The sequence below is a fragment of the Genypterus blacodes genome, unplaced genomic scaffold (assembly GCF_046128005.1).
Source record: "Genypterus blacodes isolate CSIRO-AG114 ecotype Tasmania unplaced genomic scaffold, CSIRO-AGI_Gbla_v1 ptg000052l_1, whole genome shotgun sequence".
Lineage (NCBI taxonomy): Eukaryota > Metazoa > Chordata > Actinopteri > Ophidiiformes > Ophidiidae > Genypterus > Genypterus blacodes.
Genome location: NW_027466864.1, coordinates 2,759,365 through 2,783,271, shown reverse-complemented (window position 1 = coordinate 2,783,271; position 23,907 = coordinate 2,759,365). Strand labels below are relative to the sequence as shown.

The 23,907-nt window shown below is 44.9% G+C and overlaps 1 protein-coding gene across 1 annotated transcript; it reads right to left on the bottom strand.

Moving 5' to 3' along the window:
• Positions 1-1,241: 1,241 nt before the first annotated feature.
• zhx2a (zinc fingers and homeoboxes 2a) lies at positions 1,242-23,371 on the bottom strand. Its single transcript, XM_076150509.1, has 13 exons — positions 22,922-23,371; positions 9,386-9,862; positions 8,348-9,058; positions 7,041-7,253; positions 6,333-6,587; positions 5,524-5,739; positions 5,299-5,383; positions 4,956-5,141; positions 4,332-4,738; positions 3,387-3,636; positions 2,784-2,940; positions 2,548-2,667; positions 1,242-1,661 (listed from the first exon to the last, which is right to left on the bottom strand). Exons 2-12 carry the CDS (start codon positions 9,482-9,484, stop codon positions 2,550-2,552), a joined length of 2,697 nt encoding a protein of 898 aa, XP_076006624.1. The 5' UTR covers positions 9,485-9,862; positions 22,922-23,371; the 3' UTR covers positions 1,242-1,661; positions 2,548-2,549.
• Between the last annotated feature and the right edge of the window lie 536 nt (positions 23,372-23,907).

Sequence of the window (23,907 nt, the reverse complement as noted above, 5' to 3'; positions counted from 1 at the left end):
TTTGCTTGCTCTGCACCGGGCCTCTGACTAGATTTTGTACAAAAATCATTTTGTACTTAAGTAAAGAAGCAATCAAAACCTGTTTCCTTGTGCTTTCTCCAAATCCAGGATTACAATTTAATTTTGATGTATTTACACACAAAACACCAAGAGCGGATTTTCAGTTGGTTGTGTATTTATTGATACAGCAGATTTATGTAGAAATTAAAAATGCAAGCGAAAAGTACAGTATCCCAGATACTCCTTTCAAAGTGAAACTAAAGCAGCCAGCATACAGCCATTTATGTGATGTTCAAATCAGGGTTACTGCCAATTCAAAATGCCAATTTTATCTTTTATTTGAATTTGAATTATTTTTTTAAAACAAATGTTCACAAATAATGCCAGGGCTTGCAAAAATACCCTTCAAGTCTTTCAGGAAAATGAGTCTGAAAACGACGAGACTTCAGATCATCTCTGCATTTTACATTCCATTGTACCTAAACCCTGCTTTGAACAGAAGGACTGAATTAAAGAAGAAAGCCTAAAGAGAAGAATAGAGGTGTGTTCACAGATCACAACTGAACTAAATGAATATCTGAAATGAAGCTTCAGTTACTTTATCATGCATGAGACAATTTCACCCAAAGTTCAGCCAAAAACATCCCAGGAAAGAACCCATCAGCTGGAACCGTCACTAATTTGTTAAAGCCAGTTGCGAGGCCGAAGAGTGAGACGTTTATAGTGCTGCAGAGTTAACGGAGGTGAAAAGGCTTCATGGTGCGATCAAACAAAACTATGTAGTACATTTCTACATCTTAAAAAAAACAACAAAAAAAAAAAACATTCTGAACTGATCGAACCTGAACATGCCCCAGGTACAGATACAAGAACACATCAGCGGATTCTAAAGATATATGAAAAGTGAACATGTACAGTGCATCCATCTGTCCATTCATCCATTCATCCATCCATCCATCCATTCCGACGCAGTTTGTCCTCACACGTGCCCATTTGTGTCTGGCCTCGTTTCACTCTTTCCTTTGAAATGCTCCTCTTGCACTTTTGAGGCCGTTTTTCCAGTTTTCACCTCACCAGCGAAATTCTATGAGCGCAAGCGAAGAGGAGCGGCTGCAGTTTCCCCATAATCCCAACACCTTCTGTGGCGATGAAGTCATGACAATATCTATTACCACCACTGAATTATGCAAGTGCCATCATCACTACTCAGCGAGCAGTGCGCAGTTGAATTGAATTGAATGAAAAAATAGGACTGATTTTTTTTTTAGGGAATAACTGAAACCATTATACGTTTTGATCACATAACGGCAACAAAGAAACATTTCCAGGTTTTGGGGCATCAGTCAGACTTTTCTTCAAAAACGTAACAAAACCTAACCACCCAGCAAAACTGTACAAAGCTTTTTCTTTTTCCAATACACAAACATATTTACAAGGGCCCTTAAAAAAGTGTTTTAGTAGTAAGAACAATTCGTCAAGTCCAGCTTTGGCACTCCTCCTTTGTCAGCGTCAGCACCACGCGTCGGTGCTTCAACGTGGAACTCGGCAGTCCCCAGTGCTTTGTGATGACGTCACAGGCAGTTATATGACTGCTTCCACATTTGGTCAACGTGAGTCATGTCGCGGTGGCCGATGACTCAGCGGGCCGTTCGGATCCTAACCTGGAACAGAATCAAAACAGGCAACTGAGAGGAACTCGTTGACTCACTTGGCAAAACAGCTAAAGGGTTCAGTGTTTTGAATCGCTGCATCTTGTTCAACAAACACTGCTCTACTTGATGCAGCACCGCTCTGTACACTGAGCAAAAACAGCCCATTTCTGGTAGTGGTTCTCTACAGTTTGTAATGTCAATATTCAACATAATATAACTGCTCTAACACATGTGTAGCTTTATTTGAATCCATGGTCTCTCGCCTCAAGTTGATTTAATTTAGAAATCCATCTGAACAGACATATTATCCAGATGTGTAGCAGCTCGTCTTGTCTGATGGAATACTTACAGTGGTCCTTGATGACAGTGATAGCATTAGTATCGTGGCTACAGAGAGCTATTTGTCATAAAGAGCCTCACATTGCACATGTGGACCCTCAATGGTGCCACAGCGACGTGTGTGTGGGCGTGTGGGCATGCGTGTGTGTGTGTGTGTGTGTGTGTGAGAGTAATGCCAATGATCATGTAGTCCAAATATCATCCTGCCATCCCAGCAGGTCATCTTTTCAAAGAACCAATCAGAGTTAATTACACTCTAATAACTTCCTGGACAGTTGGAGGCTGCAGCTGGGGCATCTTAAAGGGACAGGGACATCATTTATAAATGTGGGCCAACATCATCTTTAAGAGGGATCTCTGCATTTCTCTCAGTCAATAGGGAAAAGACACAAAGGTAATAGTATAATAAAGGGTCCTAGGGATTGTGTTTTATACAAAAGGAGGAAACATTTGGAACATTAAGTTACTGATCTGATTCTTAATTATTTATTATTTTTTCATTTGATTGAAGAGTTAAGAGCCTTCCTTAAAGGAGTATTTCACTAGTTTAACCTACCATCATCCAGTAACCCTCCCAGGCTGCTCCATGGCCACAATATCGGTGTCTGACGCCAGCCGCTGTCGCTCCTCCCCTCCGTCGCTCCCCTCCTCCACGGCCACCGTCACCTTCACCCACCTGACGAGGAAACGCACCGCCAGACTTACATATCAACACACTCCTTCTGGGATGTGGGCAGTTATCTATTTAAGATCATCGATCTATCCCAAGATGGGCGCCGCCTCTCCACCCACCTCCCCTTTTCAGCCAGGCTGGAGCCGGTCTGGTCCGGCTTGCCCCGGCTCAGGTCGGTCACACTGTGATCTAGTCTGTCGGCGAGCCACTGGGCTTTGTCCTGGTTGGACACTTTCAGTTGCTCTGCCGCTTCTGCGTTGGCGCCGGCCTCCTCCACTGGACAAGCGGTGGCATAAAGAAAAACAGAAGGGGAAGAGCACAAAGGATGAAGAAGTAGAAATAACAACATATGAAAAACCTCCAGTTCTGTCATTCAGTGGCAGTGAAAGTAACGGACCTTGATCTTCATACAGCTACATGACATTTGAAGCTTATTCCAATATACATTATAAACTATGACTATGACTCTGATTTCTACATGCTAAATACACAAAGAAGTCATTCTAGATAAATAATTTCAGAATTTCTGAATTCATAAATGACATCACTGAAAACGATGTGGCGATGTGTCGACAGCAGATGTAATGATTTTAGCCGAGCAATCAGTGGCAGTATTCTTATTTTAATGCTTCAATAAACAGTACATCAAAGACAGATTTATGATTTGATTCTTTGAGTGGAAATAAAACATCCCGAGGCCGTGCTGTGTAAACATAACGTACCTTTCACAGCCTTAGCGTCTGTGGAAACGCTCTGGGGTTTCTCAGCTTTCTGCCCGTTCTGTTCCTGGCTTGCTTTCTGCTGTTCAGGGTTCTGGGCTTGGGAACTTTCCATCCAGTCCAGGGTTTCGCCATTCTTCAGCACCAAGCGGTGGTCCTTGAACCAGCGGACGATGTCGGTGCGCCCCAGGCTCGTTTGGGCCTCCAGCTGACTGTACTCCTCAGGGGACGGCCACTGGGTCCGACAGAACATCTGACGACGGGACGCATTGGGTTACCAATTAGACTCACTCTCGCATCATAAAAGGTTCAATTCAAATGCATTTGTTTGACTCAATATTACAACAATGTGACAAAACAAAGTGCTTTAGTGTTTTTCTATGAGTGACACTTCTTTACAAAACACTTTAGAGCTCACACTTTAGAGTCAAACCCAAAAGATCAACAACAGAGTTTTCATTTGCCTTTTATTTCTTTTTCCACCAATTAAATATTCCAGATTTTATGAGTGAAAACACAAAGATTGGAAACTTTATAAATAGCTGCCCTCGTTAGTTATGCAGTAGTTTGTCATTTCTGGTTCCAGATTTCCACTTTGTTCCATCTTATCTCACTTCGTCTGACGTTCGAGTGTCGGCCAATTCCATGAAGTATTAATGACTTTGCCACTCATAAAAAGCTCTTCCACCATCGTGACGGTGAATAACGGAATTCCAGACACTATTTCACAGTAAATGGCATTGACTGTCAACTCGACTCATCAAATTAAAGTTGACATCTCCACTACGTCATTTTAAAACTCATCAATCTCCAGGTAAAGTCAAAGAGCAGCTCATCCTAGATTTAAGTGCTACTTCATCTTAATCTTCTTACAATTTACCTTCTACCTTTGTGACGTATTTAAACATGTCTAACAAGCTCTGCTGTACTTCCCTGTCTCACTCTTACCTCTCTGAGCAGGGTGAGGGAGCGGCCGGCGATGGGCGTCGGGCTCGCCGAGACCGAAAGGACGGGAGGGTGGGGAGAGGAGGATGAGGAGGAGGTGAGGATGGGAGGAGAAGCTGAGGAGGAAAGGGCTGGTGGATGTGGGGAGGAGACGGCCAGCACGGGAGGGGAGGAGGAGGAGGAAGAAGAGGAGAGGGCCGGTGGATTGGGGGAGGAGCGCAGGGTTTTCCCTTCCTGCTCCGGGTGAGAGGCTCCGTTCAGCAGTGCTTCCGGCCGCTCTGCTCGCTCCTCCGCATTCTTTGACGTCATGGTGAGTAAGGCCTTCTCCATGTTGTCCCTCAGAGCTCTGCGCTCCGAAAACCAGCAGTCCACCTCGGTCTTAGAGAGCTTGGTCTCCTGGGCCAACTGGTCTGGAAGCACAACAGAGGTCAGTCACCCGGTGAGTTGTGTCAAATAAATGGAATATGTGGCTAGCTTGGGAGTTCAGTGTTCCACTAACAGATATCTGCTATTCAGTCAATTTCTATCATACACTACCAAGCAAAGCCGTCTCTCCCTTCCTGCATCCTTACTCTCTGTGTGTATTATGTGTGTGAGTTCTAGTCAGTGTAGGTTGTGAGGCCGTACCGAGCTCTGCCTCGGTTGGAGAGCCGCTTCTCTGGAAACTCTCCTCCATCGCCTTCAGCTGCTCCGATGACTTCCCCTTCATCCTCTCCAGTAGAGGGAACTGGTTTGGTAACGCCTTCTTGACCGGAGCGTCTTTAGGCGCCGGAGTCACCTCTGCTTTCACCAGCACAGGCGGAGGAGGGACGCCTGCCACAGAGACAAAGTGACGTTCAATTTGGTCAGTTCACAAAATGGATTTTCTTCCAACAATTGTGCAGTTTTGAATTTTTAAATAGTTTCAGTAAGTAGGCACAAGTTACTGCCGCCATTTTAGATTTGGTCTTTTATGATCGAGTCAAATTACCTTTGAGGTTGAGGAGCCTTTGTTCACTGAACCACTTCTTTATCTCTCCTCTGGACAGCCCAGTGGTTTCTATCAGCCTGTATATCTACCGTACGACAAGATGCAACAACACAACAGTAAGCGCCGGCGTATCAACAACAGCCTGCGCCAACAAATAGAAAATAAGAAACCAACACACAATACTTTCAATACACAAATAATTCCATTTCACTCACTTATTCTTACCTCATCTTCCTCAGGGAACGGGCACTGTGAGTAGCTGGTTCTCAGCACAGAAAGCTGCTCAGCTGTTTTATTGGGGTCAACTGTGAAATTCAGCACTTTGGGCGATGCCAGCTTGGACGCCACCACGGGCGCCGTGAGGGTTTGAATGATGGAGGCCCGTTTGCTTTCTGTGGCGATCACAGGGGTCGCCAGGGGTCGTTTGAGCGACTGTGCCACCTGTGGTTATCACAGAGGAAAATTCAAATCTCTCATCTGGATTTGTTGGGAATGGTAATGGAGCAGGCACACAGACTCAGAGGGTGAGGGGGGCATAGATGAAGAGCAGAGGAGATGATGGACATTTCAAAGTTCAGCTGTATACATACATACACGCCAAGAAAGCTTAAAAGCATGGATACCAATCACGCGTCTGCCAAGTTAAACTAAGCACGACTCAGGGAATTCTATAAGGGAATTTCTTGGATTGCAGTTTTTCCCTCTTCCATAGATTTCACCGGCTTAATTGCATTTTTCACAGCAATACTTCCGATGACAAAGCTAAATTCACACACACAAACTGCCCAGCCCAGAGTCCTATTTTTAGCCAAATGAAAAAGCTCAACTAAGTTAGGCGGAGCTTGAAAATGCTGCGGCGCCACGTCAGCGTTTAGCTATTCAGGCCCCCAGTCTCTAACCAACAAACGTCCTCCTTTTCAACGTTCAAGTTGAAAAGGCCCTGAGGCTGCCACAGCTACATTTGTCTCGAAGTTTAAATTGTTGCGTGCGGTCTCGGGCCTAGACGAGTCAAACCTCTGCCTTGCGGTTTGTACCTGATTTGCCAGGGAGAGAGCCAGCGGAGCACAGGTGACAGTCGAGCCGTTGGCCACGGGAGAGAGCACTAAGCTGGTCTGTCCCAGGAGCTGACAGGGGAGAGACTGGAGGACGGAGGCCGCCACCTGCAGGGACTTGGAGGCCGCAGAGGCGTTGGCGGTCGATTGAGAGTTGAGCTGAGGAGCGACTACAGTGAATGTCTGAGGGACTGAGGAGATGGTGCCGTTGAACATTTTCTTTCTGGCTTCTTCCACCTGTTGAGGGAGGAAACCTCATGTTGAAGTTGTGTATTTTGTATGAAGTATCGCACCCACAGAACATCACCTCTCCATGCTTTCATAATGTACATTTGTGAGACGAGAACCCAAAAGATTACAGGGGGAGATCTTAGTATGTTCATCACCTACAGAGGGTAAAGACCCAGTCAACGATAAATAAGTAATTCCGGCTTACAAACAACAAGCTCATGAATTCATCCTAAAAATGACGTCTAATGAGGAAGGAGTCTCATCAGAACTGGAATTGAGAGAATTTGTTCTTCCACTCGTCTTATTATGGAGATTTCACATACAACTAAGGATTCTTTACATGTAATGTTGTAGTACTGTTATTCATTTCTTTCTGTGTGTGTGAAGTGACTGACCACATGCACAGACACATTAACATGATTGAGGACATTGTGTTAAGTATGATTAGATGATGTGTACCTCCTCCGGTGACCAGCTGATGCCCTGTTTGAGCCTCTGCGTGGTGAACCAGACTTTGATCTGCTCCTCCGGATGTTTGGAGGCGGCGGTGAGCCAAGAGAGCTCAGCCTGTGTCGGGTAGGGGAACTTGTTGAAGGAGGACATGAGCGTCAGGTTCTCGTCGAGTGACGGGTTGTACTTTGTCGTGTTGAGGGGCACTGCGATCTTCGGCACCTGGAATGACGCAACGACAAAATGATAAACGTGCAGAGAGGACGAACACAACCGGCCTGATGTCTGGCCTCTTTACAACAAAGAATGAAGATGAAGTCTCTCACTTGTACTTTTGGAGTTATTGGGCCTCATTCATCAACCATGCGTACGAATGGATTTGTTCTTACCCTGTGCGTAAGAACAAATTCACAAAAAATTGTAGGACCCATTCAATTTGTCTCGTACTGGAAGAAGTACACATGAAAGTAAGAACGGCCCGATGAACTTCACTCCCGACAAATCTGCGTCGGCTCCTCAGTTATAAATTGTGAATCGACGAAGTGTCAAACAACATTAAAGTGCATAGAGGAAGACCTCATGGTTGTGTTTATATATCCGGTTTACACATCCTGTTCGACCAGAAGAGTAGGTAACGCTCGCCTGGCATCCACCGAACCCAGGTTTGGCCTTCAGATTGCCAGATAGTGAAGCGTGACTCATCAGTCCGTAGAACAGGTTTCCAGTGCGCCAGTTTTCCAGTGCGCCCGCGGAGTTTGCGTCTGGTTTGAGTTTGCTCTACTGCTTTGAGCAAAGCAGTTGCTAAGATCGCTCGGCTCAGCTCTGCCCTGAGGGAAAGCTTGCCAACTCAGAGACGTTTTTTTTTTGTGTTGCTCCTAGCTGCAGGTCAAAGAATCTTTACTTCAGCACGTGTGTGCGTGTGTTCCCAGAACTGAAAACATACACTCTGCCTGGTTATTCACATAAGCTATTCTAATGCCCAGAAACTATTTTCTCTTCTCTTCTTGTCGTTGTCTTTGCAGCCACACATCCATTCATGCTGTAATCCATCAAATTCAAGTCTATAATGTGCTACCTTTTAAGGAGTTGTGGGGGCGTTTCCTTATGCTAATCATCAACTGACTAGAACGTATTCAATCAAATAGGTTCTCGTGAATTCACTCATGAATCAGACCTGGGCCTTTGTTTCGCTTGTATGCTTCCTTGTACACATAAATCAACAAAGAAAATACCCGAAATATTGATGAATGAGGCCCATTGTTTTAACCAGAATGAAGGTGAGAAGCAGAATGTGCAATCTGTTCATCTCTCCCTACCTGGGTGTAGTTTAGAGGCCGCTGTAGTGAAGGCATGATGTGAGAAAGGCCGTCTGCTTTGAGGAGGGTGGACTCCGGGATGATGACCGTCCCGTTGACGTTGAGCGCCGTGATTGGCTTCTTGACCAGTTCGGGGTTGAATCTGCCCAGCTGAGACTCAGTCCGTTTATTGTCCGTCATTATTTTTGGTTTACCGATCTTGACTGTGGTGGGTTTGCTGAATGGTAGAGCACCGAGTTCCTCCCCTCTGCCAGAAATGGCACTGGATGTGTTGTAAATGACAGCGTTGTTACTGAACCCCTCTATCGTTTGCTCTAAGATTGTCTGATTGTTCAGCTTGATGCGTTTGAATTTAAAGTTACTTTCCCCGGGGTGACACCTCTCATTGTGTTCCGTCAGGGTATCGAACTTCTTGGTGTTGAAGTTACAAACGGCACAAAGGTACAGAGGGTTCAGGATGACATTCGGGTGATTGTAGTCCACGTGTTCTTTGAAACTGTTGAGGTTTTGCGTGGAGAAGGAGCAGTATTTGCACTCGTAGCCCCCCTGCTGTCTACGCTGAGGCTTGGACAGGTCCGACGGTTCGCTCATTGGTTTGTCTGGAGGTGTGGGGGGTTCTGAGGCCACCAGCTCCATGTCCGCAGATGGCTGCGCCTCCCCAGAGAGATCCGTCTCCATAGGTCCATCTTCAGTGTGGTTCTCCATAGTTTTCTGGCACAGGGAGAAGGAGGTTTCAGATTGCAAAGAGACGACTAAAAACTGATTTATCATTTCTGTACACATTATCTAATACACACAATACTGAATGCTAGAATGACAAAGGGCTGCTTGAGCACATATTGGTGTATCAAACTAAAACCAATAAATCTACAGTGTAAAACATACAAAGGATGTAAGCATATACTCAGTTCTTTCATTTACTGTATTGGAAAGCATTCAAAACTAAAATAAAATCATGGGTTTCTCTGGACCACCTGATTCATTTATCTGATCAAAAGCACATCCTAAAGAGAAATACTGTCCAACTCTATCAGGTACCTCTGTGTCAAGCGAATCCTCTTCGTCATCATCCATCTCCACCATGGTCTGCTCTGGTCGGATCATACATGGAGTGGAGGCTTTCCGGCGACTAGACATGGTTGGTCCTGATGCACGGCCGCGCTAGGTGCTTGTGCTTGATGAGGGAGGCCCTTATGGGGACTGCGGGTGAGGTGCAAACCTTTGAACCGAGAGAGGAGCCCAGAAATTGGACGGTTGTGTTCAGGATGGAGGACCGCTGTGTGAAAGACGCTATATATCTTCCACCGAGGAGGTAGCGAGGATGGAGGTGTAGCTCGGGCCTGAAATAAGCAGTGGAGAAAGGTTTCCCCTTGGAGAGGAGTATTGGCGAAAGAGATGAGGGCAGTGGAAGGCGAAGCTCTGGTGGAGGTGGTTTGCTGTATTGAAGGCTGAGCTCGCCGAGTGTGTCAGCTCCAGCGCCGTCTGATGTCCTGGAACTGCATGACAGGACACTTCCTGGGAAAAGAGGTACAGAAACAAAAGTATTTTAAATAATGTGCTATCAAATCTACTACTTGGGTGGCTCCTGATAGAAGCTACAATCTTTCATCAGTTCAGCTCTTGAATTGACTTCAGTATAGTTGAGGGTAATAAACTAGATAAAGACTAGACAGTGGATCCTGAGTGAAGGGGAGTGAGAAACATGGGCAGCACGAGACCAGAGCGCTGGTTTCAGTGTGCCAAGTACTGAAACATTTCAAGTGATTGAAGCTCAGCAGTGTCTAAAGCGAATCTGCTGTGGGACGCGAGCCAGAGGAGATCCAACGACAGACTCAAGGTCAAACATGGCTAAATGATGAAAAAGGTCAATCGAGGCCGACACAAACTGCAGCACAGCAGACGGATGTACAGGCGGTAAACAGACCGCACAACAAATGAAAGCATATCTCACAGCATCTTACCTAAAAGCTAAGAACTAATTGCAGTGCCAATTAATTCTGATGAGAAGATTAAAGTGAGGAGACAAACCAAACAACAAATCTGGAGTTAAATGTGGTAAACAGAAGCTGGGACGGTAAGTTGTTGAGGAGAGGATTAGGCTACGGCCATTAATCCATTAAGTTAATATTTAATAACAACAATTCTGTAAACTCATTCGACACACCAGCAGCTCTGCAGATATATCATACAGATGACCTTGACAGATGGTACAACCAAGCTGAATGGGCCATGGTATTTTAAATATGACTCACCGTTGTAGTTTGATGCCCAAATTCGGACAAGGACGTAAAGATGATTGACAAACCTGCTGCTGTTGGTATTTAAAAGAAACCAAAGGAAGGAACACAACACTGGCTTGTGTATACACCTCATAAGCCAAGGAGCGCCGCACTTGGGCTCTGTGAGATGGTACCGTACCTCCACCGCTAAGAAGCAGAATAACTGAGGGAGAGAGAGCAGAGGAAACTTCCAACTTTCCCAGGGGGCGACAATCCAAGAGAGGAGCGAATCCGAATGAAGAGGTCTATTGATATTCTGGAGGACTCACACAGCAGCATCGCACTCACATATTCACACCAGTAAAAATTAAATGAGCTGATGCAAAGACAGCACTATTCAATTATAATGAGGGTCTGTAAGGCCAACAGGCTTTTCCAAGTCAGCGGGGAGGACGAGGCGGGGAGAAGCGGAATCAAAATCCAGACAGAAAATGGTTTAGCATCAGGAAGCAACACAAGCTTTTATTATGGGTTTCTAAAATGTGCTCGGGGCAAATGTATGTGTGATGAACTGTACGATAAAGAATGCTTCGCTAGTGGCAACGGTTCAGGGTGTTCCATCATCTCTGTACATTAGCACCGGGATCTGTAAATCACTCTAGATCGAGGCAATGGTGTCGCAAAAGAGCAAGCAATTGTCAACAGTTTCTTTCCGCCTGAGGTGTGAAGTCATCCGCTAGGCTACTGATTGTCCCAAGATATCTCAACTCCTTAAACAGGCCGCTAAGGTATCATTAGAATGCAGACTCATTACCATGGTAGCCATCGCTATGGTTACCATGCATGAAGAGCTGTGGCCAAGTAGCTGCTGCGTCAGTATCGCTGAGAGAGGCAGTATAGACAGTATGTTGGGTTGACGTAAGTTTACTGATCAAAAATCTTTAGAAGTAGTTGACAGATTGTGTCTAAAATGCCACGTGTAGAGTAGGGCATTCACTTCAGGTGAGCCTCTGCCGCCTCACTGTCCAGAAGTGATTTCTATCTGGATGTGCTGATGTGTGACAGGACTAGCATCTGACAGCGAAAAGTGAGAGAGAGAGAGAGAGAGAGAGTGAGAGTGAGAGTGAGAGAGAGAGAGAGAGAAAAAGCAGCGTACTGCCACTGTGTAACTAACGGCGTAAATAATAGCTTCAATCCGTTAAGGTGTGCCGGTGCCAAGGCCGTGCTATTGCTTGTGCTGGCTTCCTGCCACAGCTTACCCAAAAAGGAACTGAGTCACCCCTTCTCCTGCTCTTTGCAAATCAAAAAAGTCTGCGGCGCGAACGCTGGGTTGTACCTCCTGCTGGGCTGATCCCAAGTGGACAGAGGCAAAAGAGAACAGTTTAAGTTTACGATGACGCTTTGCTCAAAAATCTGAATACTACGGAAGATCATAACTAATCTAATATATTTTGGCATCTGTGCAGCTGCAGGGGAAAGGTGCTTTACAAATCAACTGCTGTGAGTTATCTGGCTGAAAGAGGAGAAAAGCCTTTGTACAGGGTTGCTTGGTTGATTTGCTGGCACCAACAGCTTCTTCTCATCTACTCCCTTTCCTCGAGAGGAGGGAGGGACCACGTCTCCGCTACAGATGCAACACACACTCTCAGCTGGGCAGACTGGCTCATGCTGGAGCTCTGTGGTTGCGCTGCATTGAGTCGTACAGACTTGGACACATGGCCCAAATGAATGGATGTGACTATCTAAGCTGTTTAATCAAGAACTTTGAACTGGTTGTGGGGCCTTTGCGCGCTCAAACCTGCCCCTTAGTAAACAGTGATTCTGCCAGCGCTCAGTCAGCGTCTAACTTCAGTCAGCTGGTTTTAGCTTCTGTCTGGCGGGTGAGCTCAGTTCTGAAGCCACAAACGCCCTCCTGTCTGGATGCTCATTAAACTTGTATGAACACTCAGCCTGGCAGCCCTCGCCCCGCTCATCTGTCTGTAGTCGCCTGTCTGATTGGTGCATTATATCACCGGATTCATCTTTCTGAGGACGTGAGGTTTAATGCGGCCAGCCTGCGAATACATCACCGGTCCTGGCAGTAATGGCTTTTTGGCTACATGGTATACAAACGGGAGAGCACACGCGGGGGATCGATACCATTCCTCAATGCCACCGAGCGTGGCTAATGTATGAATAAAGGCACATGATGTAATTGAATCAGAAGTATAACGGTGCTCAGGAGGACATCCAGAGAGAACTGAAAGGAGAATGACTGAGCAAATAACAGCAGGTTTTCCTCTCGGTCCTTATTTGAGCATATCTGAAAAATTTGGCCGTGACTAAATCAATTGGCTTTAATTGAAATCAGAGAATGTAAGATTCTGTTGTCGTCGACTTCTGCCAATAACGTCTGAGGTTTGTGTGAAACAAATACATAAACATGAAACGTGACCAAACTCAAACTAGTGTCAAATCGCTCGCTTGCAATCTCTGAAGGTATTAGTTTATACACACACAGATGCCGGAGGAACAGTCATTCGCTGGCCCGTTGGTGTAAATATGTTGCAGAAATAAAGACCGCAATCAGAAATGATGCATTCAGGGCATGTTTGTCTTACAGGACGCTTTTCTCCTACTGCTAATCTCGTTCTTCACACTTAGTTCCTGCTGCATCACGAGAAGCAGGAGGGAAATAGACTGAAAGTGCAACATGCCACCTTTATATACTGGAATTTTCATGTTTGCCGTCATCAAACACAAACGAGTATGAAGAACCTCTGCAGCCCCACGCCAAGTACACACAAGTACCCACAGTCATCAACTCAGGTGGGTCATAGTGGGAGTTTGACAGTTTATATGACAAATCAGAAAGAGTTGGATGTGTTTGTATAAACTTAGAAGCATTAATGACGTGTTCATGCCATCTGATAACGAGCCCCAGGTGGCCTGTGTCCATCTCTTACTGTTACACAACAGCCCCGAGACCGAAAAGAGCTCTAAAACACCGTCAGACACACTTAAATGACACGCACGCACACATTTCAAGCTATATCACAAGAGACACATATTGTACAGAGGGAATACACACACGGCTTTGCTTCATCAATTGTTGTGAGTGGGTGTGTGTTTGTTTGCGTGTGTCTGTCGAGTACAAGGTGGTTCATGGTGGTCTGCTTGTTCCACCATGCAAGCGACTGCAGAGAGGAGGACTGAGTGTGTGTGCATTTGTGTGTGTACTGTGTGGGTGCGGAGAAGCACCACTACCAACACCACGTGTCCTTGCCGGGGTGTGTGTGTGTGTGTGTGTGTGAAAGAGTCAACGGAAGCTAAATTTTGGACGGTCGTGGAATTCATTTAAATCTCATCACGCAGCTTCTCTACAGCAAAGCAAAGTGCTGCACTGTGTGAGCTGCGCTTGATTTACTGTAGTCTGCATAGCAACAGACAAGCGACACCTTGGCTGGGCTGGGATTGAAGCAAAATTGGATCATTTGGGAAATAATCGCAGGCAACCGACGCACGACACACATAGATCTACCTGAATCATATTAAGATGTTAAAATGAGTCCCAAACAATGAATTTTGCACATCGATGACAATTTCTGCTTTTTAAGTCCATCAACATTTTAGAATTTTATTCAGTGCCACCAAGTTACGGGTTTCTGCAATTTAACAGAATTAGTTGCCAAACTTTCCCAAAGGATTAACTGAAACCTCAGCTTGTAATCGTGCACCTGCCCTTATTCCATTCACACACCTGGTCAGACACACAGTAGCCTATAAATGGCATGATGAAAATAATGTCATGTGGGTGATGAGAACGGTGCCTGCCTTCCAAATATTCCTCCCATTAAACACACACACACACACACCGGCACGAAGGCGAGTTATAAAAATATCCAAGTGTCACCCACTCTGCCACTGATGGATGGGTTGCCATGGTAACAGCGTAACTAACAGAAAGCGTATGTGTGTTTCGAGGAGCAGAAACTGAGCAGGGGTCAATCGGTGTCACGACAGCGGCGGTGTTTCACATCCAGCTGAACTTCATTCCTGCTGGACGGTGGAGAAGCTCATCATGGTTCAGAGCTGGCATCTTATTAGGGCGATTCAACTTATTATTTCATATTAACGTGTCTAATATGAGTGGCATGTTCACACCCCGTGCCAGGATATTTTCATAATGTAGTTTGATTTCTATCTCTGTGTACTCGGGCGGCACAATATGGAGAACTGCAATGCTGAACGATGTGATAAGTCCAAGATTAAGGTGTGTGTGTGTGTGTGTGTGTGTGTGTGTGTGTGTGTGTGTGTGTGTGTGTGTGGTGTGTGGTATTAAAACGTCTCCAACTGTAGCTGCTGCACAAACCGACCATGCATTCAGACTAACAGTGGTTAAGGTGAACACTTAACACAGGTAATTGCAGACGAGTCAGTGACTAGGCAATTTTTCTTCCAGACTTTTCCATTTACACACACAGATTTAATATTTTTGCATCCGGCCTTCAGACCGTTGATTGAAGTGATCGTTCTCGCAAACAAAGCGTGTGGCTTTGCATACTGTGTGTCACGGCTGAGGAGCGATTACGGGCGCAAAACTTCCCCCTCCATACAAACAGACGCATATTTGTGTGGAGGCTTCAACTGCTGACGGACCACAACGGAATAAAACATTGATTTTGAAATTAGAGCTCACTCGCTGGCTGGGGCTTCTCGTGGTGCAAATCAGGTTTTTAGTTCAGAGTTTGGGTTGATGAAGTGGCTTATGGTTGAGCTTTATGTTGTCCTGCTTGACCAAGGGCTCGGTCATGGTGGTGCAGAAATCCCACTTTCAACTCTGTCCTCCGTAATTTGCAACACTGCTTGTGACTCAGGGATGTTTGCTGTGTCATCTAAGAGCATTTTAGACAATACGGCGGCATGTAACAGGCTTTCTCGATTTAAAAAGCTTAACCAATAGCGTTTGCCTTTTGTGGCTGCATGTCACCCTTTGCAATGAATCTGAACAATGCCATCAGATTCATTTCAGGTGGTGACATGCAGCCAGAATCATAGTCGGGGTAAAATTCTGTACAATTTAACCCTGAAAGACTTTCAATGGCAATTATTTTAGAATTGAGTAAACCTTTATCAAAAATTCAACACTTAAGACCTGGTTCAGCAAATGAATGAGATATTCCAGCACACATTTACCACCAGAGACAAACGCGTCAATCAAGCAAGGTGAGATACGAGTTTCTTCTTCTTCTGTGTCGACCTTGGTGTGAACAAAATGCAATGTGCATAGTCGAGCGGAACGTCTAAGGCCGTCACAGTTCAGTTTGTTGTTGCAAACTCTACGCACTCAAACAAATTGACCCTAAAGCTGAGGTTCAACGCAGCGAGCCAGGGTGGAGTTTGAATGGGAGACAGGCAGAATGTGCATTTACTCTGTTAGAAGGCAAACAATAATATGGGTTGGTAATAGCAATTAACATTAAAAAGAGGATCTACTGCTGGTCTCTGAACTCTTCAGGCAGCATCATGCAGCAGAGGTCAGTTATAAGAAATAGACATTCAGATTTGTGCATGTTTCCTTATGTGTGTGTGTGTGTGTGTGTGTGTGTGTGTGTGTGTGTGTGTGTGTGTGTGTGTGTGTGTGTGTGTGTGTGTGTGTGTGTGTGTGTGTACGTGTATGAGAGGGAGAGAAGGCGTTACCGTCCGATTGAGTCCAAAGCCTGGACGCGTCTGAGTTCTACTGCATGTGTATTAGAATGTGCATTCAGTGTCCCTGTGTGACCAGATTCCCCAGCTGTCAATCTCTGCCTTTCCTGCAGTGGGCGTGGTTATGTGAACTAGCTCCGGGTTCTCCTCATTGGTCTAAACTGGGGGAAGGGGAGTGTCTATGTGCTTTGATTGGCTGATGTGGTGCAATGCAGAAGGCTTTTTTTAATAAGCTCTCGCTCCCCCCTCGGCCCCCCCCTTCTGGTTTCCAAACTTGAGATACGGAGGACGAGGACGGACGGACGGTGATATGCAGACACAGAGTGCGAGCAAAGTCAGGAATCCCGTAGGAAACTTTCCAAAGAGGGCTGCAGTTATTATATTCTGAATTTACATATATATTGTTTAAACATTGGATAAATTAGTAGTGGATTATGTGGTGTGCACACTCTTGTTCCCTTTCTCACTCACACACACACACACACACACAAACTTGTCTCGCAGTTTCTCATTCTTATGCTAATTCTCATCTCTCTCTCATCTCTTCTACCTTTGTGACTCTGCATCCGTCTCTGTCATTCCTTTCTATAATGGGTTTGTCACTTGTAGCTATTCTGTAAGAAGGAAAAGTGAAAGCAACATTTCAACTAAACAAAGTTATAACTTAACCTGACGTGAGTGTAAACTGTTTATACTATAAACTCTTTAACGCAACATTGCAACACCACACAGATTTTGATTGAACCTTTATCCTTTACCTGAAGTCCTTTGTGTGTATTCCCTATAACAGATGGCTACAAAACAATGTATTAAATATGTGATGTCAATAAGAGCATGGAAGACATCAGATCATTTTAAATGTAATACTGAAAATGTTGACTTTGATCTAGTTTACTGGAATCACTGACATGCAGCTTTCCCCCTTCCATAGCGGCTGCCTGCACCGTGTGCTAGGCAAAGCGCTTAGCAGTAGCAGATGAATGGCGTCAGGCAGCCTGACACAGGAGAATGTGAGTGGGACAACCGAGGATTTGGTCCCCGGACGAGCCTGCGTGTCTGCAACAAAACGCCCAGTAACTCTGAGAGAGCCAAGCCAATAACTGTTCCTGTTTCTCCTTTTATTTGTAAAGACCTTCTCTCGTGTAGCGTGGCTGAAAATGCATTGTGTCCAGATAGATGTGTATAGTAGACAATCCCGTTTGATTGTTGCTGCGCATTGTACAGTGTAATGACGTTACGCCTAATGTAGATTCTGTTTCACAGATCCCTAAAGCTTATATTTTAGATTGTTACACTGCCTGGTGTGTAGTTTCACTTTTTAACTAGAAAATCATTGACATACCCGGGTATTGTGCAAAATGTGGAGTGTTACAATCCAAGCATATGGAGCAGTAAAATAGTAATGATACGTATACATTGATGTTTTTGGATTTATAAAGATATTTATCATGAAGGCTCAGGCACAGTTACTGCCCCTCTCTGGTATTTACTTTATACTTTACATTTGTATTCTGTCATTTTCAGCATATAGAAGTGACACTGACACTGCATTTGAATTATCACATCAAATGTCATTATTGCATCATCCAATAAGTTAGCTGATATCGCAGCTTTTTCTCCACACTCTGCAGCCCTAACGCCGCTCTTTGTAAAAGGCAAAGCTTACTTTATACTTCCTGTCATCTTGGGGTCATTGAGCCCCTCGCACAAGTTTAGCTGACATTCTCTCCTCTAATAATATTTAAAAATTGGCCGATACACCACATACTCTTCCCCAGTTGGAGCTGAACATATAGGGAATGTGTCCATCCCCTGAGCGACAAGACAGTCTGTCAATTCGTCTTTTCATAACTCTTGGATGTATTGCTCGAAAATGGCAATGGGACACTCCAGCACGAGAAGCTGAATTCATTAACTGGGAGCCTGGATGACAGATTTTTTTAAAAATTACCATTTATTCTCCAGGGTTGGATTTCTGACACATAACCATCACAGAAATCCTCTCCATGCTAACTTTTACTTTACGCCTTCTGTTTCTCTGCTGATTTTCTTCTCCGCAACGGTTGCCAGTGGCACTAACTGGCAGTGTCATCTCCAGTGTAACACCAGACTGGGAATTGCCTAATGCCTACATAATGTAATCATATGGAAGAACACTGTGCTCCTTTCTGTCTCACCTTGGAAAATGTTTGCCTTTGTTCCCAAAAGAAATGTGGTGTAACATTTCTGTAAATCTAACTCAATCCTGAGCTTAACTGCAGTGTTTGCACCAAAATCAAACCCCGGATCGAGCTCTTCCCTGACACCAATATTGAACATTTTCATCAGCCTGTCTTCGTGTTACCCAATTCTCTCTCCCTCTGTACCGCTCTTGTTGTGCCATACCTTCACTCAGACCAACACACATTCTCTCTCTCTCTCTCTCACACGTTGCCGCCGCCATAGTTCCTCTCCTTGTCCCTCGCTAATTGTGTGGCCTTCTCCTCCGCCACGCTCGGCCCCATCTCTGCCCCGCAGGTGAGATCACCTCTGCGGTTGTCTTAGACACCTGACGACAGCAGAGAAGAACCCGACGGAACGTGATAGAACAAAGCGCGGCGTAGATGCTAGTCACCGCGAAGCCAAGCTGAGGCGCGACAGGCTGTGATGATAACAACCTCCGTCCACCAACCAGCCGTGACTCACTTCACTGTTTTTTCTGAGAGAGCGGGCAGCTTTATTATAGCTTGTATGTATTCGCGTTAAGTGCGGTCTGGAGATGCAGATTTCCACGGAATATTACACACAAAAATGAACTAGGGGGACAAGTTGAATTTTTGCACCAATAGATTTGCACAATGTATCCATCCGTCCAGCCTAAACATGTAACTGTAATGAAAACGAACATCACTCTTCTTGCTCACTGTATTACAATCATTGCTTCATAAAATTAACCTCTAATCCATTATAAACACCTTATACTTAGCATCACACTAAGCACACAACCATTCACAGGTTTCCTTTTCCAACCAGCATTCCAACACAACAAACAATGCCAAGGCCAATTTTTTTATGATCAAACGGAAACGTATTATTTCTCGCAAATAACCGTTACTGTCAATCTCTCAGCAGTGACTTACAGGAAGATAAACTCGACGACGTCTTGGTGGCACGACTGACATATTCGTCCTCTGGTTGTCTGGTGACTGTCAACATTTTCATTTTATTTTTTACAAATAGTCTTTGATTACATACTGCACCATCCTCAGTGTGTGATCATAAATAATGAAATGTGAAGTGATGTCTCCAGCTCTCCCACCTCCTATGATAAAAGCCATTTTGGGGCTTTGATGGCACAAAAAGTTTGGATTTTAGAACATTTTTGAACTCCAGATAATATTCTAAGTAACATATTTGACTTTAGAAAAATGCTTATTCCGGGATAAACTCCATAAATGTCGCCCCGGTGTTCTGATTCGATTGCGAGTAAATTTTTTGTTATCGCAGTTCTTGACGCGCTACGATATTCACTTTACATTAATATGACGGACCCGAGTCCTTTTCATTTCTCGCTATCTGGCTACGGCAAACAACTAAGCGCCTGGAGGATCAAACAGAGTGGATCACCTCACAGCTGGGTGGTTTAGCTCTGACATTCAAAGAGGTCACTGCATGTTGAGAAACACTGCATGGCTGAGTGAGAGCGGGAAATCAGCGAGGATGGATTATTAAACTCGTATTCTGTTTCTCCAAAAAACGACTGCGCTGTCGATAAACCCCGTGAACTTTGGATGTACACAAACCTCCCACTATTAAGACGTCTGCTGTCTGTATTGCTGTCAATGTAAAGCAATGATGTGGGGGGAAAAACTACTTTTGGAGTCTGAGGGTGACCGTGATTTCTTTTTAATCCCTCCGGTAATGCTGAGATTAATGTTTCCCAAAAATACATTTAAATGGAGGCCTAATCTTGTATCTGTCGCACAGTAAAAACAATTCAACAATAACGTCTTATAATGTGTAGTCTGGATAATTCTGTGCAACAACAGAGGGAGCATCAATTCTCAAACAACAAACTCATTTTCTCCAACATAGAGATTTGAATATTATCACGTCAAATTATTATTATTCATTACTAAGGCAAGGCTGCGTAACATTATTTTCTAGATTGTCCTTTGCTATGAAACACACCGAACAGATTTGTGTTATTCAAAACATGACAGCTTACTTTTACAAACAGCAGGTTGCTATTGATTGCTCACTCGCCATTTCAAATAGGCTAGTCACCATTCCAAATTATTTAACTGGTGATCTCTGATTTGGCAGATCAGCATTGGATACATGAGGGAAAACACGAGCCAAGTTTCTCTTTGCAATAAAAAAAAAAACCCACGAGCGCAGGGCCAAGTTTACGCCCTGGGGAATCATGGGTAGTGTGGATGTGACAGAAGGGCCTGGATGCACTGTGATCACAATCACACACGTATCATTTACAGACGTGGTGGGCTTTATGATTAGAGAATGTTTAGGGTGATTAAGTAGTAGTTATTAGGGCCTTCTGGATAACAGTGCAGACCACGAGCAGCCATATTGAAGCGTATACATACTGTGGAGCAGATATGTGTTTCGGTTGTTAAGCCTAATGAGTAGGTGCGCACAATTCCTGCATAGTACATTGATTTCAGGCTTTGATTATCAGTCTAAAATATGTTAAGATAGGCAAAGGTGCTTTGATCTTGAATCTCACCAAGACACACATACACACAATATGCAAGTGTAAACGGTATTGGCTGGTGTTAGGATCTTGGTATATGTCACACAGTCCTGACGGCGTGTCCATCCTCATCATAATCATTGTCATCCTTACCACCATGCCAGTGCATTAGTTAGAATATACAAAGTCTCAGAACGGCCTCTGAATAAACTCAGTCTGACTGCATTTGGTGTTGCTGTCCAATTTATGACAAATCTCAAACTGATACGCTACATGTATATGATGAGATCACTGGAGATTGCAGAACAGTGACCTCTGTCAAACATTGTGGCGTCTTTTATGGTCCACCTCCAGTATATGATGTTACCTGAGTTGTGTGATATGTAACCAGATAATGGAAGAGACACCTAAGACCACATAAGTTGGTTGGTAATTGGAATTGATGATGACTTTTGTGAGGGGATGTCTTTGTGTACATACAAGCACTGATTTAATTGACAGGTTTATAAGGTATTTCTGAACAATATTAGGCGTGCAAAAGGACATTGTTCATCAATTCTTGAACAAGTACTTCTCCAAAACGCACGACCTCTGCTAAGGTCATGCTCTCTCTCACATTTGTTGGTTTGATTCTAGCAGGATTATGTCAAAAGTTACGCCACCTCAACTTGTGGAAGAGAGGCAATTTTTCCAATATTTATCAAATTTCTTCAACAGTAATGATGCCAAATACATCCCATAATAGACTGCCTATAATTGCAATGTAGTCTGGATGTGAAACGTGTTTTAGGGCTTGTTTGGCTATGGTGGAGGTATGCTTGTTTAGTTTCTGTGTATCTCTTTGTGTGCAATAAGGACATAAACTTTGCTCAGAAGTTGAGTCAATCCCTCCAAAAACTGTAACTGGATGGAATCAGTCAGTTGATGAGTTAAATAGTTCATATATTGTATTTTGACAGGACACACACGTTACCCAGGTTACAGGAGAGCAGTGTGTTCCAGTGTAGTGTGGCTCTGGGAAGCAAAGATCATATTCAGAATTAAAAGGCTTTTACAAAGATATAAGTTCTATGGCTTCTACTGTATTACAAAATGATACATACAGCCAATCAATGTCAGCTGCTATGGTACAATAGTGTCTGTCTCTCTGTCTGCAACTCTACCAGACTGCCTCCATGCGCCTGTCTGTCTCTCTGTCTCCCTGTCTCTCTGTATGTCTCCATCGGTCGATCTTGATGGTCTTTCTGCCGCCCCCCCCTCCTCCTCTCTCTTTGTCTGTCTCTCGTTCTTTCTGCCTGTCTGTCTCTCTGCAGCAGCAGCGGCGGCGGCGGCTGTGGTTTCGGAGGGGAGGAGGCGTCACCAGGGGTAACGTTACGCCTACATCAGAGTCGCGCAAATCAAAGTCTATAAACACCATCGTAATGAAAAAAGTTGCACTCAGACCCCAGTATCGGACAATGTGAATGTGTTTACCGGTGTGCGTGTTGACTTTCACGCTCGCTTCTACCGTCACAACCCGGGATGTGACGGCGGGGCGCAGAAAAACATTCTCCCCCAAATGTTCCCCCTCTCGCCATCGACGTAACAACATGTCGGCAAAGGACGGCCATGTTTTGCTGGTTATGTCGACACGGGGAGGAGGAAAAGTAGACACGATGTTCTCGCTCTTCGCCTTCTCCACCCGCGGTAACAACACGGCGAAGTGAAACTTAACACGGGCGGGGGGGCAAAACGTCCAATTAACAACTTGGTGGACAAAACAAGCGCAGTGTGCAGGTGTAAACGGCAGGACAGGCAAAGTTCAACGCAGCTAGACAAGTTAAAATATTAATACAGAGGTGTGCGGATGTTACGGGGGCTGAACGGACGAGGGGAAGGTTACAAACAAACAACTACACGCTGTTTTAAGTTGGGGGGGGGACTTGTTTGGGCCGGCTAGGTTGGAGAAAAACAAAAGAAGCGCGTATCCTTTCTTACCTGCACACCGTTTTGGCGCGATGCCCAGGTGGTGTTCTTACAATCCCGAAAGCGAACGTCCACCTCCGAAATAAGTCGAATCCGTGTTTATTCCTCTTCGCGGCGAGCCAATATCCGAGGAGACAACAGGCGACAGGAAAAGGAAAATTGGCGTCCACAAGGAGGATCTACGCCAAAAGCCACATGATCGCCGACGTCAGAGTACGTATTTGCATGCTGTACTGAAGCGCCGGTGTCCGCGGATGGAGGGTCCATACTGGTTATGGCCGTGAAAAGTTCGGGAACAAGCCGGGAAAAGTGGGGAAGCGGTCGTTCCTGGAGGACGGGTGAGTGCTGTCAGCTACGGGAGACATGTCCGCCGCTCCAAAATGAATGAACCGCGTCTTGTTGCTGTGTCAAGTTGCTCCTGTGGCGGATCCTGCGCGGTGTCTCTGCCTCGCTCCCATTGAATATTAAATGAGCAGACGGAAGGGGGCGTGGCTTACCTCGATCGCTCTCTCTCTCTCTCTCTCCCCTCTCTCGCTCTCTCTCTCTCTGTGTGTGTGTGTGTGTGTGTGTGTGTGTGTGTGTGTGTCTGAAGTTACTGCAGTGCTCATTCTCTCAGGTGGAAGTTGGCTTGTCCTTTACACAGACCCAGATATACTGTACTACAAACACACTCTCTCTCTCTGTCTCTCTCTCTCTCACACACACACACTGAGGTGAATCTGGGGTCAGCAGATACTGATCCTTATACTGCAGAGAGGAACTGCACTGAAGTCAGAGTCTATGCCAGCCTGCATCACACACACAGCAGTGACCTCTGTTGGCTTCAGTTTGGAATTGATTCTGACCTTGGCTCATGGTGTCATGCAGCAAATTTATACCTACAGTTTTTATAGTAATTAATGTTAAATATACAGTGTTTACATAGTGATGTGACATATTATTGAACCATGTAAATCAAAACTTTTCATCTGCAGAGGTTACAATGTTCAGTCACCAAA

What these genes read in the sequence shown, in the direction of transcription:
- zhx2a (XM_076150509.1), bottom strand. Translation starts at nt 9,484, where the DNA reads ATGTCTAGTCGCCGGAAAGCCTCCACTCCATGTATGATCCGACCAGAG. An exon ending in AAGGCTCCTCAACCTCAAAG is followed by an intron (nt 5,142 to 5,298) that starts GTAATTTGACTC and finishes TCTCTGTGGCAG; the next exon opens with GCGTCCCTCCTCCGCCTGTG. An exon ending in CCCTCACCCTGCTCAGAGAG is followed by an intron (nt 3,637 to 4,331) that starts GTAAGAGTGAGA and finishes TCCCGTCGTCAG; the next exon opens with ATGTTCTGTCGGACCCAGTG.